The sequence below is a fragment of the Rhinopithecus bieti genome, unplaced genomic scaffold, assembly GCF_001698545.2.
Source record: "Rhinopithecus bieti isolate Rb0 unplaced genomic scaffold, ASM169854v2 scaffold_17653, whole genome shotgun sequence".
Taxonomy (NCBI): Eukaryota; Metazoa; Chordata; class Mammalia; order Primates; family Cercopithecidae; genus Rhinopithecus; species Rhinopithecus bieti.
In genome coordinates, this window is record NW_016809173.1 from 286336 (window position 1) to 301550 (window position 15215).

Sequence of the window (15215 nt, forward strand, 5' to 3'; positions counted from 1 at the left end):
AATGGGGGGAAAAAAAAAAAAAAAAAAAAAAAAAAAAAAAAAAAAAAAAAAAAAAAAAAAAAAAAAAAAACTGCCAACAAAGAATATTGAACCCTGCAAACACTCCCTTCAAAAATGAAGGAGAGAGAGATAAAGACTTTACCAAACAAACAAAAGCTAAGGGAGTTCATCATCACCAGACCTGTCTTACAAGAAATGCTAAAGGGAGTTCTTCAAGCTGAAAGAAAAGGATGCTAATTAGTAACATGAAAACATCTGAAATATAAAACTCATGGGTAAAATGAAGTACAAAGTCAAATTTAGAATACTCTAATACTATAATGTAAGTGTGTAAATCACTTACATCTTTAGTATGAAAGTTAAAAGTCAAAACTATTTAAAAATAATAAAAGCTACAATAACTTGTGAAGGAATACACGATATAAAAAGATGCAAACTGTGCCTTAAAAAATAAAATAAAATGTAGGCAGGGAGTTGCAGTAAATGTATAGTTTTTCTTATGATATCAAAGCTAAGTTGTTATCAGCTTAATATAGTCTATTATAACTACAAAATGTTTTATGTAAGCCTTGTGGTAACTACAAAGAAAAAATCTACCATCCTGGCTAACACGGTGAAAACCCGTCTCTACTAAAAATACAAAAAAAAAAAAAAACTAGCCGGGCGAGGTGGCGGGCGCCTGTAGTCCCAGCTACTCCGGAGGCTGAGGCAGGAGAATGGCGTAAAAACCCGGGAGGCGGAGCTTGCAGTGAGCTGAGATCCGGCCACTGCACTCCAGCCCCGTGGACAGAGCAAGACTCCGTCTCAAAAAAAAAAAAGAAAGAAAGAAAAAGAAAAAAGAAAAAATCTATAATAGATACATAAAAGATGAAAGGAAAGGAATCAAAGCATACCAGCAGAGGAAATCACCTAAGCACAAAGGAAGACAACAAGAGAGGAGGAAAGGAATAAATGATGTCCAAAACTACCATAAAACAATTAACATAACGCCTGTAGTAAGTTCTTACCTATCAATAATTACCTTGAAAGCAAATGGATTAAATCCTGCTATCAAAAGACATAAAGTGGCTGAATGTATTTAAAAAATAAAAAGCAAGACCCAGATACATGCTGCCTATAAGAGACTCACTTCACTTTTAACAACACATGAAAACTGAAAGTGAAGGCATAAAAAATAAATTCCATGAAAATGGAAAACAAAATAGAACAGGATAGCTATGCTTACATCAAATAAAATAGACTTTAAGACAAAAACTGTAAAATGAGACAAAGTACGTTATACAATGATAGCGATAAACTTATCAAGATGATATATAACAATTGTAAATATAAATGCACTTTACATCAGTGCACCTAAATATATAAAGCAAATATTAACATATCTAAAAGAAGAGATAGACTGCAATACAATACAATAGCAATAGGGAACTTTAATACTCTACTTTCAGCAATGAACAGATCATCCAGACAGAAAATCAATAAGGAAACATTTAATTTAAACTACACTTTAGATCAAATGGATCTAACAGACATATAAAGAACATTTCATCCAATAGCAGCAGCATGCTCATTCTTTCTCAAGCGCACATGGAACACACTCCAGGATACATCACATGTTAGACCATTAAAGAAGTTTTAACAAATTTAAAAATAATGAAACTATATCATGTACCTTTTCTAACCACAATGGTATTGCCATGGTTTAAGTGTATATGTCCTTCCGAGATTCAAATGTTGGAACCTAATACATAATGTGATATTATTAAGAGATGGGGCCTTTTGGAAAGTCATGAGTGATCCACTTTCATGAATGAGATTAATGCTTTCATGAAAGAGATTGAAGGAAGCACCCTAGAGTCTCTTGCCCTTCTGCCATGTGAGGATACAGCATTCAGCCCTCCCCCACCATGTGAAGACACAAAGAAGGTGCAATCTATGAGGAATGGCCCTCACCAGACACCGAATCTACTGGCACCTTGATCTTGGACTTCTTAGCCTCCAGAATTGTGAGAAATAAAAAAATTACCCAATCTAAGACACTTCGTTGTAGTACCCAGAAGAGATTAACATAGATATGAAACTAGAAATCAGTAACAGAAGAATTCTACAAAATTTGCTAATACATAAAAGTTAACATGCTCATGAACAACCAATTGGTCAAAAAAGAAATTAAAAGGGAAATTATAAGGGAAGGGGAAATTAGAAGACATCTTGAAACAAATGAGAATTGACACAACATACCAAAACTTAAAGGATGCAGCAAAACAGTTACCAAAGGTAAGTTTATAGCAACAAACGCCTACACTTAAAAAAAGAGAAAATCTCAAACAAATAACCTAAAGTTACAACTAAATGAACTATAAAAAGAAAAAGAAAGTAAAACCACAGTTACTAGAGGGAATGAAATAATAAAGATCAGAGCAGAAATAAATGAAAGAGACTAAAATTAATAGAAAAAATAAATGAAACAGTTGTTTTCTAACGAAGATAAAATTGACATGCCTTTAGCTAAGAAATCTAAGAAAAAAGAGAAAAGACTCAAAAAAATAAAATCGGAAATGAAAGAGGAGATATTATAACGAATACCACAGAAATATGAAACATCATAAGACTACTATGAACAATTATATGCCAATTAGATAAACTTAGAAGTTTAAGTGTATATGTCTAGGAATGAATACATTCCTAGACACACACAACCTACCAAGACTAAATCATGAAAAAAATGAAAAATCTGAACAGACAAATAACTTGTAAGGAAATTGAATCAATAATAAAAAGTCCTTTATCAAAGAAAAGTCCAAGGTCTGATTTAAACTCTATTTAAATAACTAATACCAATCCTTCTCAAACTCTTCCAAAAAAAAAAAAATGAAGAAGAGAGAATAAATTCCAAATTTATCTTATAAGGCCAGCATTACTATGACACCAAAGCCAAAGATACTACAAGAAAATTACAGGCCAATATTGCTGATGAACAGAGATGCAATAATCCTCAACAAAATACTAGCAAACCAAACTCAACAGCACATTAAAAGTATCATTCACCATGATCAAGTAGGATTTATCCCAAGCACGCAAGAATGGCTCAACATACACAAATCTATAAATGTAATACACCAAATTAACAGAATAAAGGACAAAATCCACATGATCATTTCAATATTTGCAGAAAAACGTTTGACAAAATTCAACATCATTTCATGATAAAAAACTCTCAATAAATGTATAGAAGAAATGTATCTCGACACAATAAAGCTCAGATATAACAAAACTACAGCTAACATTACACTCAACAGTAAAAAGTTGAAGGCTTTTCCTCTAAAATAAGGAAAAAGATAAGGATATGCCCAATCTTGCCACTTAATTTATCCCTATTTGCATTTGACATCATCTTATATCTAGAAAATCCTGAAGATGCCACCAAAAAATTGTCAGAACTAATAAATGATTTCAGTATAGTTTCAGGATATAAAATCAATATACAAAAAAAAGTAGTGTTTCTATATATTAACAATAAACTGGTCAGGTGCGGTGGCTCACACCTGTAATCCGAGCATTTTGTGAGGCTGAGGCGGTTGGATCACTCGAGGTGAGGAGATCGAGACTGGCCTGGCCAACTTGGCGAAACCCTGTCTCTACTAAAAATACAAAAATTAGCCAGGTGTGGTGACAGGTGCCTGTAATCCCAGCTACTTGGGAGGCTGATGCAGGAGAATAATTTGAACCCAGGAGGCAGAAGTTGCAGTGAGCCTAGATTGCACCACTGCACTCCAGCCTAGGTGAAAGAGTGAGACTCCATCTTAAAAAAAAAAAGAAAAGAAAAAAAAAAAAAGAACTACCTGAAAAAGAAATCATGAAAACAATCTCGTTTACAATGGCTATGAAAAAAATAAAATACTTACATATAAATTTAATCAAGAAGGTGAAAGATCTGTACACTGAAACTATAAAACACTGATGAAAGAAATGAAGAAGATACAAATAAATGAAAAGATATCGTTTGGTCATGGATTCAAAGAATTAATATTGTTAAAATGTCCACACTATCCAAAATGATCTACAGATTTACTGTAACCCTTACTGAAATTCCAATAACATTTTTCTTTATTCATTCATCCATTGGTGACCATTAATTAGGTTGATCTCACATCTTGGCCATTATGAATAATGCTGCAAAGAACATAAGAATGCAAATGAATGCATAAAGAAAATCTGGTATGTATGTGTTTGTGTGTGTGTATATATATATATACACACACACACAATGGAATACTATTCCACCTCAAAGAAGAAAATCCTGTTATTTGAGACAACATGGATCAACCTGGAAGACATTATGTAAAGTGAAATAAACCCATCACAGAAAGAAAATACCACATGATCTCACTTATATGTGGGATCTTAAAAAGTTGAACTTATAGGAGCAGAAAGTAGAATAGTGGTTACTAGGGTCTTGGGATGGGAGGTAGTTGTTGGGGAGATGTTAGCCAAAGGATACCAAAATTCAATTAGATGGCACAATATGTTCAAGAGGTCTATGGTACAACATAATGACTATAATAATAATACATTGTATTCTTTAAAATTTCAAACAGATTTTAAGTGTTTTCACCACAAAAAATTATAACTACATGAGGTAATGAATATGTTAATTAGCTCAATTTAGCCATTCCACAACGCATATTTCAAAACACTGTGTTGTACACAATAAATGTATACAATTTTGTCAATTTAAAAATAATTAAATGTGAAGTAATAAAAACACAAAACAAAAACAGAAGTCTCAAATTTCACCATCCAAAACATCTAAAACAGGTATGAGAAAGGCATTGCATATAATCCATTCTGAGGCACACCTTGAAACATGCTATCTGCTCCCAAAAATACAATGGTAAGGCAGATAAAGGTGATAGTTCTAAATATTCTCATTCAAAAAGGGAGAAAATGGAAGAAAGAAACAAACAAACAAACAAAAAAACAGTTGCCATACCCAAGCAATTTTAAAATCCAGTCAGGCAAACACCACTTGGTTTCAAGGTCTAGAAATAAGCTTCTGTAATTATTAGCTACACCCTCTGGAGTCAGCTCCATGCTCTGGGCTCTGAGTTCTGCCCTTTGAATTAAACTTCCTTTTTCATGAAAGATAGCTTCATAGAAAGATGTTTACAGCCAAGTTAGCCTGTTTTTTTGCTTGTAGAATTTTGGGGATCCAACACCTTCTTTCACTTTATTCTCTCACTGATTCTTTCAGGTCACGCCAGCAGCAATTTTACTGGCATAATACTCTTAAGACCCTTGCAGATCTCCCATGTACGTCATGGGGATTCACTCCAGTAAACAAAAAAGGCTCCTCCATAGATATTTCTTGGATAATTCCATCCCTATTTGTGACCTCTGCTGAAATGGTTGAGGGGATCTGTGAGTCATATGTTCTTCAAAGAGCCCTCAATGTAACTGAATACTCTGACCTTTTGATATTTCTGAGGCACTAGCAAAATATTTTCTAGTCACATCCTTGGCTTTCTTTTCAGACTAGGTATTCCTGACAGTGAATATCCTATTTTAACATGTTTTGGATTCTGAATAGGTTGATAATTTCTCAAATATCAAGTTATGAATATGTTTTGATTAACAATTTTTCCTTAAATCTCTCTCTCTCCTCTCACATTACTACAAACAGCAAGAAAAAGCCAGAGTGCACCTTCAACACTTTTGTTGCTTAGAAATCACCTTAGCTAAAATCTAAGTTCATTGTTTACAAGTTTTGATTTCCACATAACCACAGGGTACAATTCAGCTAAGTTTTCTGCCACTATATGAGAAGGGTCCCCTTTCCTCCAGTTTATAATATTTCCATCTGAACCCTCAATGGCAGTTCCTTTAATGTCTATACCTCACCAATGCTCTCCGTATGATGATTTAGAAATACTCAGAGGTGATTTAGATTTTCTCTCTACCATGCTCTTCACTTTCTTCTCAGTCCTCACTAGTACAGTCACCAATATCCATATTTCTACTGAAAGTCTATTTAAGGCAATCCAGGCTTTTTCTATCACGCTCCTCGAAATTCATCCAACATCTGCCCATTGCCCAATTCCAAAGCCACTTCCATATTTTTTAGGTATTTCTTACACCAGCACCCCACTTTCATGAACCAAAATTTGTATGAGTTTCCTATTGCTGCTCAAACAAATCACCACAAACTTAGTGACTTAAATCAACACAAATCTATCATTGCACAGTTCTGGAGATCAGAAGTCCAAAATGAGTCTCATTGCTCTAAAATCAAGGTATCAATAGCACTACATTCCTTCTGGAGGCTCTAAGAGAAAATTCATTTTCTTGCCTTTTCAGCTTCTAAAACGGCCCGCAGTCCTTGGCTTGTGGCCCACTATCATCTTTAAAGCCACAAGTGACCAGACCAGTTTTTCTCATATCACATCACTCTACACTGACTCTTCTGCTTCCTTCTCCGCATTTTTAAAAGATTCTTCTGATTACACAGGGCTCACCCAGATAATCTATGATAGCCTCCTAATCTTAAATTTAGCTGATGAGCAATCTTAACTTCCCCTTGCCATATAAGGTAACCGATTCTTTGGTTCCAAGAATTAAGACATGAACATCTACGCAGGACCATTATTCTGCCCACCATAATATATCTTTACATAATGATAAATTTTCAATTCTGCTCTATTAATATAGCGTACCATGTAACCTGGCCCCTGCTTTCCTCATATGCTTTATTTCATATCATATGCCCTATGTTTCTATTTCTCTAGACTTCCTCCATTTTCTAAAATGCACGCTCATTCCATGCTCAGAACCTTGCTCACACACTAGTCCCTTTGCCTATCCCCATAGCGTCTCTTCTCCAGACTACCCTTATATATCCTTCAACTATAAGCTTAAATGACTATTCTTCAAAGATGGTTTCCCTGAGCCAGAGACTCCCATAACTAAAATATAGATTCTCATTATATCTTCAGTTTTTCTTCATATAATTTATCTTAATGGTGATTAGGTCAGTAACTATGTAATTGTTCAATGGCTATTTTTAAGACACTATGAAGTCAAAGTTAAGTTCCAAATTCTTCATTTGTTGTGTGCCTAACACCTAGCAGTATGCTAGTTTCACAACAATAACTTATTTGATTGAATGAACGTAACTCGCTTAATCGTCATAACAATAATCACTTTATAATTCAGGATACTGAAGCTTAGAGAAATTAAGGAACTTCACCACAGTAAAACAACTAATGAAATTCTACATCAGTATATTTTGTTTCTAAGTGCATCTCTTAATCACTGTGTTATTCCAATCTATTTGGGCACCAATAGCCATCACTTCAAAGTGCACAGATGCTCACCAACCAACATACTGAAGACAAATTAATGCCACCTCGATTTCCTCAATGCAGTTACCTTTGCCTGCTAAAGTCCATGGTCTACTACCAAATGCCTATTTCATTCTGCTGCTACCAAATACCTATTTCATTCTTATTCATGGCATAAGAGGAGACGTACGACTTTTTTTCCCTTTAAAACCTCAAAGTTCTTTACAAATAACTACTAAGCTTATTTTCATTTTACTAACTTGTAAAAAAAAAACATGCTTTGATTTTATCTACTTCTCTTCTGCGGATTAATGAGATTATAAAATCTGTGAACACTTCAGAAGAAATTGTATTAAACCAAAAGAGGAAATTATCTACCTTGGAAACCTGGCCAGATTAATTGCTAAAATCAAAGATCTAAAAATCATGCTAACATTGCTGGAAAGTCCTCAAATGGTGCTTCTGTTTACTCTTATTCCGGATCTCTCATGTACAGAGAGGAAAAAAACATTATGATCATTCCTGGGAACTACTTCCTAGGTTTTAGAAGGTAGAAACCTTTATAACTTTTCATAGGTGCTTTTAGTGTCAACATTCACTCCTCTAATTTTTAAAAGCATAATAAGTGTATTTTTGTGGCTGTGAGTCAGATTATAGCTAGAAATGATTAGAATATTGCCTGGACTCCTTTTTTGAAAATTATTACAATTGGCAAAGATCAAAAGCCATATTTATTAAGGTGTAATCTAATTTAGATTCTTATTATTTGAATTTCCAAAGCAACTATAAATCAAATTTCAACAACAACAAAACCATTTTAGTGATACTATAGTTGCTATTATTATTTTTAAAATATATGACTTTAAAATATATTTCTATTTTTTATTAGGTATAGATAATAATAAATGTATTGTTTCAAAAGTATTGAATTGCATGCATCTCAAAATTCACTAAGGAGAAAACTGGCACAAGGAAAAGCAATATTAAATGAGCAAAAATCATTGGGAAAGTACATGTTGAGATTTCTTTATTTTAAAGCTAAAAGACAGAAGAGGATGGTTATGTTACTGCAGGAAAAAATGTAATGGTTCAAAATCCCTTCCATCTATTTAGAACATATCTGATAGCACAAAGAAACTTATATGATAAGTTCATATGAAACCTGAGAGCATCTCACAGATTTTGTAATTTGTTACTATTCCTGCCATGACTATGCATACACTGTACAAAATATCTGCAGCACCCTCAACTCACTGTAAATAGAATCTATAAAATCTTCAGAATCTGAATATTTTTTTTCTCTCTACAGTCAAAGGAAATCTCAGTGAAGCTGCAAGACTCAGAACTGACTTCCTAACAAGTTTCCAAATGCTATTAGCAAAGACCTTTCCAAGGTAATGCGAAATTCTATGCATGGCCAAAGGGCCACCTTTTGTCAATTTCATAATCCGAATCTTAGAATAAAAGAAATCACAACAGCATAATCAATACATCAGTAATATATGCCTACTGAGAACATTACATGCAGGAAATACTTGTTGATTGATTGGTTATATTAAATAAAGTTCATAATTTGGCAGAAAATGAAATTTTACACCTTCAAATCTCATAAACCATATTTGTTAGGCATTTACTGTGTCTAAATATTGAGCTTGGTATCAACCAGGAAGCAAAAACAACCAATTCATCAATGTACATGGATATCTAGTTACTATGGAAAATTCAAAGAAAACATTTTATGTGCCTTATGTATTTTGAACACAATGCCTTGAATAATTTGACAATTTAAATAAAATGAATAACTAAACATTTTTAATTAACTAGGAAAGGTTATCGATTCCTGAGACTATTTCCTAAAAATTGTTTAATTTTCTAGCATCAGAATATAAAATGCACAGTCCTGAAGGTTTCTGTTTGTGACAGATCAGACACTCTACAGAGGAAACTAGGTAGAATACTAATAAAATTTAAAGGACCTTTGTAAATTTTAAGAGCACTACAATACCGTTTATTAGGAGCTTTAGATTCTATAAAGCTTTCCGGTTACTCAAATTGGCAGTCCTGAAATAACTTTGTTTCCAGTTCATAAGGATTAAAAATCAGAGATAAAAACACAATACAAAACAAAACAAAACAAACCAGAAGGTTAACCCTACTGACATGTCTATTCAACTACGTGAAATTTTGCTGACAGTGTAGCCTTATCTTCTTTATTAGATTTGGTCATTGTTTTAAAGGATTCAATATCCAAGCCCCACCCTCCATAAAAGACCTTTAAGTGAATAAAACATTACCATAAATATTTGTTACAATAAAAAATTAATTAAACAGAAAATTTAAACAATAATTTTTAAACCAGAAAATTGCATTTTAATTTTTTATAAGAGCAAACTTGTTTTAAGTAAATGTAACACATGTGAATTTCCTCTTTCCCAACTCTAGGCTTTGGTGTTAGTGTCCATGGTGACACATACTGGCTATATCAGGCAACAACACCACTACAGAAACATTCAAGTTTTATTTTATTTCTATTTCTTGGTAGCATATTTTCCGAAGTGGTTTCCTTTTGCATATCCAACTCTTTAGTAATTATGAATTGCACTTTCAAAGCCATGGCACCAAAATAACAACAACAACAAACAAAAAAAAAAAAACCTGGGTGAGGTAGGACAAGAAGTTTTAGTCCATCAGATATGTTAAACCAAACTCCATTTCTCTTTTGCCTTCATGTATTCTTCACTATATGTGAATCTAGCCTGTCTGTACACGTTTAGCCATCTTTTAGAAGCTCTTACTACGGCAACTTTCCACAAACAAGCAACCCTCAGAAGCTCTAATCAAAGTTGAAGGCTTGTTGCATTGGAATTTGCTTCTGACTGCACAACACATTTAAATATAATTTGAGATGCAGACATTTGTACCCAGCCAATATTCATTGACTTTAAAAAAAAAGTTGTAAAATCCTAGGTACACAATTAATGATAATACAAGATACACTTCTAGATTAACATTTACTTGAAATCTTTCCAAAATACTTTTGAGACTATTATTCCCTTTCTCTTGTTATTGGTGGATGAAGGAAGAATGAGGGTCTTTCAATGATAAATCTTGCCTCAAATATAGTGTGACTGTGATATACAGTAGGTAAAAATATTCAGAGGCATTAAATTTTCCAGAAAGCTACTCCCATAAAACAATTCCTCCAACCAAGCAGGGCACCATTGTACCTGAAACTTTCAGAGATCAGTGTCTTAACTAAGATTAAGCTATCCTGTTTCCTACCTAAATCAGTTTCACCCAAACTAGGCGTTTGTGTTATAATTCATTGTTCCCCAGATTCTAAAATCAACCATCTGCCATAGGAGTTTCTGCTGGGTAATTAAGGCACTACCCATTAGAACTGGCAAGAGTACAAAGTAAGGAGGAGAAGGGTGCGGCAGGAGAGAAAAAACACTTAAAAGAGATAGGGATATGTGTCTCACACTGGCCCCTCTACACCTCAGCTAAGGTACTGTCATCCATGAGGCAATACAAAGTTAGGACGAACGGCGAGGACAACTCCTGCCAGGGTTATCAGAACTGAAATCACAGTGGGGATGCAGCATGCCGGGCATACCTTGAAAGAGAAAGGCTTTCGTCCCATTATGCAGCCCCGGGACCTGGCGCACTCCGGTCGTGGACTCCCCAAGTTCTAACTCTGATAGGACGTCAATCTGTAGGGAAGGGTCCACACCAAGCCCCCAAACTGGTGAGGGGTATGAGAGGGGAGAGAAAAAAAGGAAAAGCTCCATCAAAATGCAAGTCTCTTCCTCCAGGGCAGCAAAGAACCGCGTCTTCGCGACAATATTGGGAACTGAAGATGAGAGGCGACTGCCTCCTCCTCCACCGAGAACCTTACCTGAGATCAGCAGCCAGGCTTTAAATAGCGGAGCACTCAGTGCCGTTTCCATGACCTACTTTAAACCCCTCTCTCTGCAAAGTTCCCCCTCAGCCCTCCGACCCCGGACTAGGGGCGTGACACGCCTCGCGGTCTCCAAGGCAAGCACAGAAAAAAAAAACCCAAATCCAAACCCGCTCCCCTACTTCAAGCTTCCCACTCCAAACCTACTTTGGGTCCGGGAAAAGCGAGGCTTCCCCAGCTAGACCATGCTGCCCCGAGGCGGGAGCCATCTCTTTCCCAGTCCCAGCTCTGCGGCCACTCACCTGCTCCGAGACCGAAGATCAAACAGAATGTTCTCAGTAAGACCCGAGACTCCATGGTGCGGATCAGCTCAGTCCATCGTCTCCCTCTTTAAAATAAAATAAAATCGAAGAGGTTCTTGGAATCAAGGGGGAAAACAGCGTTTGTCTCTCTTGCTGCCGCCTCGAATTTACTGATTAGTAGGATTAATACGCTTTGATCGCCTAAGAAAGAAAAAGGAGGCCTCCTCAGGCGCGTGAAGAACTTAGACCCTCCAATGCGCACATCATTCCCACACGCAGAGCCGAGGCGGCGGCGCGGCCAGGAGGGGGCCCGGAGGGAGGGGTCGGACTCGCCCCGGCGCGACTCCGCCGGGGAATTAGCTCCCGAGCCGAATAAAAGCAGCCAAAGACTCGCACACCCGGTAGAAGGGGGGCGGCCCCAAGAAAGCCCGGGCTGGGGCGGCCCCGCACCCGCCCGTCTTCCCCGCCGCCCGAACCTGTTGTAAAGGCAGAGACAATGGAGAGAGCTCCCGGAGAAGCGCTGAGAGACTGCCCCTCCGGGAAGGGAGGGGCGGGCCGGGAGAGGCGGGGTGAGGAGGAGGGAGGGGCCGCCGAGGGCGAGGCCGGTGCTCCGCGTCGGTCTCCCGCAAGGTCTCCTCGATGCCAAACCCGGTCTAGCGAGCCCCGGAGCCGTTGCAGCCTCAGCTCTTCTCCCTCCCTCTCTCGATGACCCGGGCAATGCCAACCTCCTTTCGGGATTGAAAGATCTAATTGCAAGGTGCTAAGTTGATGGGCGGTCTTTTCTCTCACCCCTCGATTTCGGGCGCTTGTCTTGAAAGACAGGAGAGAAAAAAGACCACCCAGCCGCAGGAGGCAAGGCTGGAGCAAGAAACGCTCGCCCGCCCTTTAGGCAAAGGAGGGAAGCCCACGTGCATTCATGCACTGAGCTCCGAAGCACCCCCGGGGTGCAGGGCACTCCCCCTCCAGGGCGTGCGGAGGAAGGCCACGAAAACACGCTCCACTGCCGAGGTGCAGCTGGGCAAAGTAGATAGAGACTGTTGGAGACGGATGGCGAGCCTGGGAAGCCTCGGAAGTCCTGGTGGAGAGGTTCCCTGCCTGGGGCGGAGCGCGCTGGAGAGCTTCCCTGGCGCCGATAGCGCAGAGGAGAACTTGGCCAGGAGGTGCTGGACAGCTCCGGGACCTCGCGCGCCCCCTGCCAAATACAGCGTGGAGACCTGGACTCTGTGGGACCAGCATACAGCAGAAGGCAAGGGGAACTGAGCCAGGGCGTCCGTTCACGCCAAAATATACATAGAGGAGATGGTTAGAGAGAGAGATAAATAAACACATAAATACATAAATAAGCAGAGGGAGGAGAAGGAGCCCAGGCGAGAGAGAAGAGCCATCCCACTGTTGACCACACTCATGCAGGCTCTACCTGCCCTTCACCATATATATGCCCGGGACCATAACAGTGTTGTAATTTGAGATCCATTTTTCAGCAGACAATGGCACATAATTTTTTTTAACATATCCCTAAAATGTTTAGGTAAATTTTGAGGAATGACATTCCACTTTCATTTTGGAAAAGTTAAGAGTTTCAAAACCCATTATATAGTATTAATCTGTACGATGATCAATTGAGTTTCTTAAACTTCCATGCAAATATGTGGGTGCTGAATTCTCCAACTGAACACTATACAGCTACAGTTACCAAAATACCTACTGGGTAGTCTGAGCCCCCTGCAAGGCAGCAGTATAATAGACGTTTTATCTATAGATATAGAGATACAGAATTATCACATAGTGGAATACATATACTATGTTGTACTATAGGGAAAGGGGTATTTTTAGTTCTGCCCTTAGAATTTTAAGAGAAAAGATTCAGAATTTGGGAGCTCTTTTAAATTAATTTTAATTCTCTCTTATCGAATTTCCCATTTAATTCTATTTGTAACTTCGTAAAGTTTGAGAAATATTTCAGTACTTACAAGTGATAAAGTATTGTCATATGCAACTTCCCAAATTTGAAAAACTATGCAAATAAATAATACAATTTAATTAATCAATGAGAAGAAATTAATCATCAGAGAATTAAAGACCTTTCTAGAGTAGTGCATCTAAAATATTAAATTGTAATAAGTATCTACAAAAGTTACACAAAATAAATTTTAAATAATGTATCATTTACATGTTATTGTTAGAGAAAAGAATAAAACATATATATATCTATACATACGCACATGTATTTCCATGTAAAAGTCCTCCTAAGCAACCTGTATTCAACCAACTCATGAAAGTAGGGATACTCTCCAGTTTCTCTGACTCTCATCCATGATAGGCTGAAAGCTGGTGGTTAATGGGCTTATCTCCTGTACCATGCACACTGAGGCTCCCTCCAGAATACCCAAAATAATTCTAGTTGAACCTGCTACTGTAATTATTTGACCTAATTAAATACTATGGAAATCATTAAAATATGAGTATGAGGAGGGGTGAAGGGTCGTTTCTATAAAAATAAGGTGTAAGTCTTAGAAACCCATAGTAAAGGTGAGTCATTGCATTAGCTAGGGCAGAGTTTCTCAACCTGGGCAGGAGTTTTCAACATTATAACTACTAACATTTTGGGGCTGGATAATTCTTTGTTGGGGCTGTCCTGTTGAATTCTTGGTCTCTATCTACGGAATGCCAGTATTTTCAGTCTTCCATTTTATCTATGCGTTTTTTGACTATATCTGTTTGTGAAGCATTTAAAATTGGTAATCTAGGGAATGCAATACACATACTTAACTTTTCGCCTTCTACCTAGAGTCCATATGTTGCCACTTCAGTTGAAATATAGAAGCTTTACTACCACATCAATCCCTTTATCCTCAACTCTTTAGGTTGTAGTTGTCTTATGTATTATATGCACATCCACCCAAACTCCTTTTAGACAATGTTAAAATTTTGCTTGCAATCATTGTTATAGGCATAATAATACTCCAATCCCCTCCCCCTTAAGAAACAATCTTTTCCAGGTACTAATCCCTGAAACCTGTGAATGTTACCTCACATGGCAAAGGGGATTTAAGGTTGCAGATGGAATTAAGATTGTTAATCAGGTAACCTTAAAATAGGAAGATTATTTCAGATTATCTGGGTATGCCCAATATAATCACAAGGGCCTTTAAATGAGGAAGAAGGAGGAAGAAGCAGAGGTCAGATTAATGCAATATGAGAAGAACTTGACTTCCTATTGCTGCCTATGAAGATGGGAAAATATAGAAGGGCTATGAGATAAGGAATATGGGAGGCATCTAGAAATTGGAAAAGGCAAGAAAAAGGATTATTCCTTAGAGCCTCCGGAAAGGATTACAACCCTGCTGATACTTTGACTTTTACTCAGAAAAGTCAAGACTATTTTAGACTTCTCAACAACCAAACTGTAAGACAATAAATTTGTATTGTTTTAATCCACTAAATTTGTGGTAATTTGTTACAGCATCCATGGAAAACTAATGTAAGTACTGACTACATGAGGCAAAGTTCAGTAAACATGGTTGACTCTAACCACCCTTAGATCCCTTCCTACCATATACACATTTCAAAGCTAAGTAAAACATCCAATTTTTAAACTCACAGATGAGCTTTAAATTAAGAAAAGAAAATCCCCAGGTGCGAGGAAAAAAAGATATAGCAGAAGATGGAAAG

The 15215-nt window shown here is 37.1% G+C and overlaps 1 protein-coding gene across 1 annotated transcript in view; it reads right to left on the reverse strand.

Annotated features, from left to right (window-relative positions):
• LOC108539850 (protein kinase C-binding protein NELL2-like) overlaps nt 1-12805 on the reverse strand; it is a gene marked incomplete at its 3' end in the record, with an annotated part of 294591 nt that extends 281786 nt beyond the window's left edge. Inside the window, exons 1-3 of the mRNA XM_017888791.1 lie at nt 12333-12805; nt 11544-11629; nt 10957-11085 (exon numbers count right to left, since the gene is read on the reverse strand). Of these exons, the coding sequence (XP_017744280.1) occupies nt 10957-11085; nt 11544-11629; nt 12333-12457 (340 nt within the window). The remainder of the gene's footprint in view (nt 1-10956; nt 11086-11543; nt 11630-12332) is intronic.
• Nucleotides 12806-15215: the final 2410 nt, after the last annotated feature.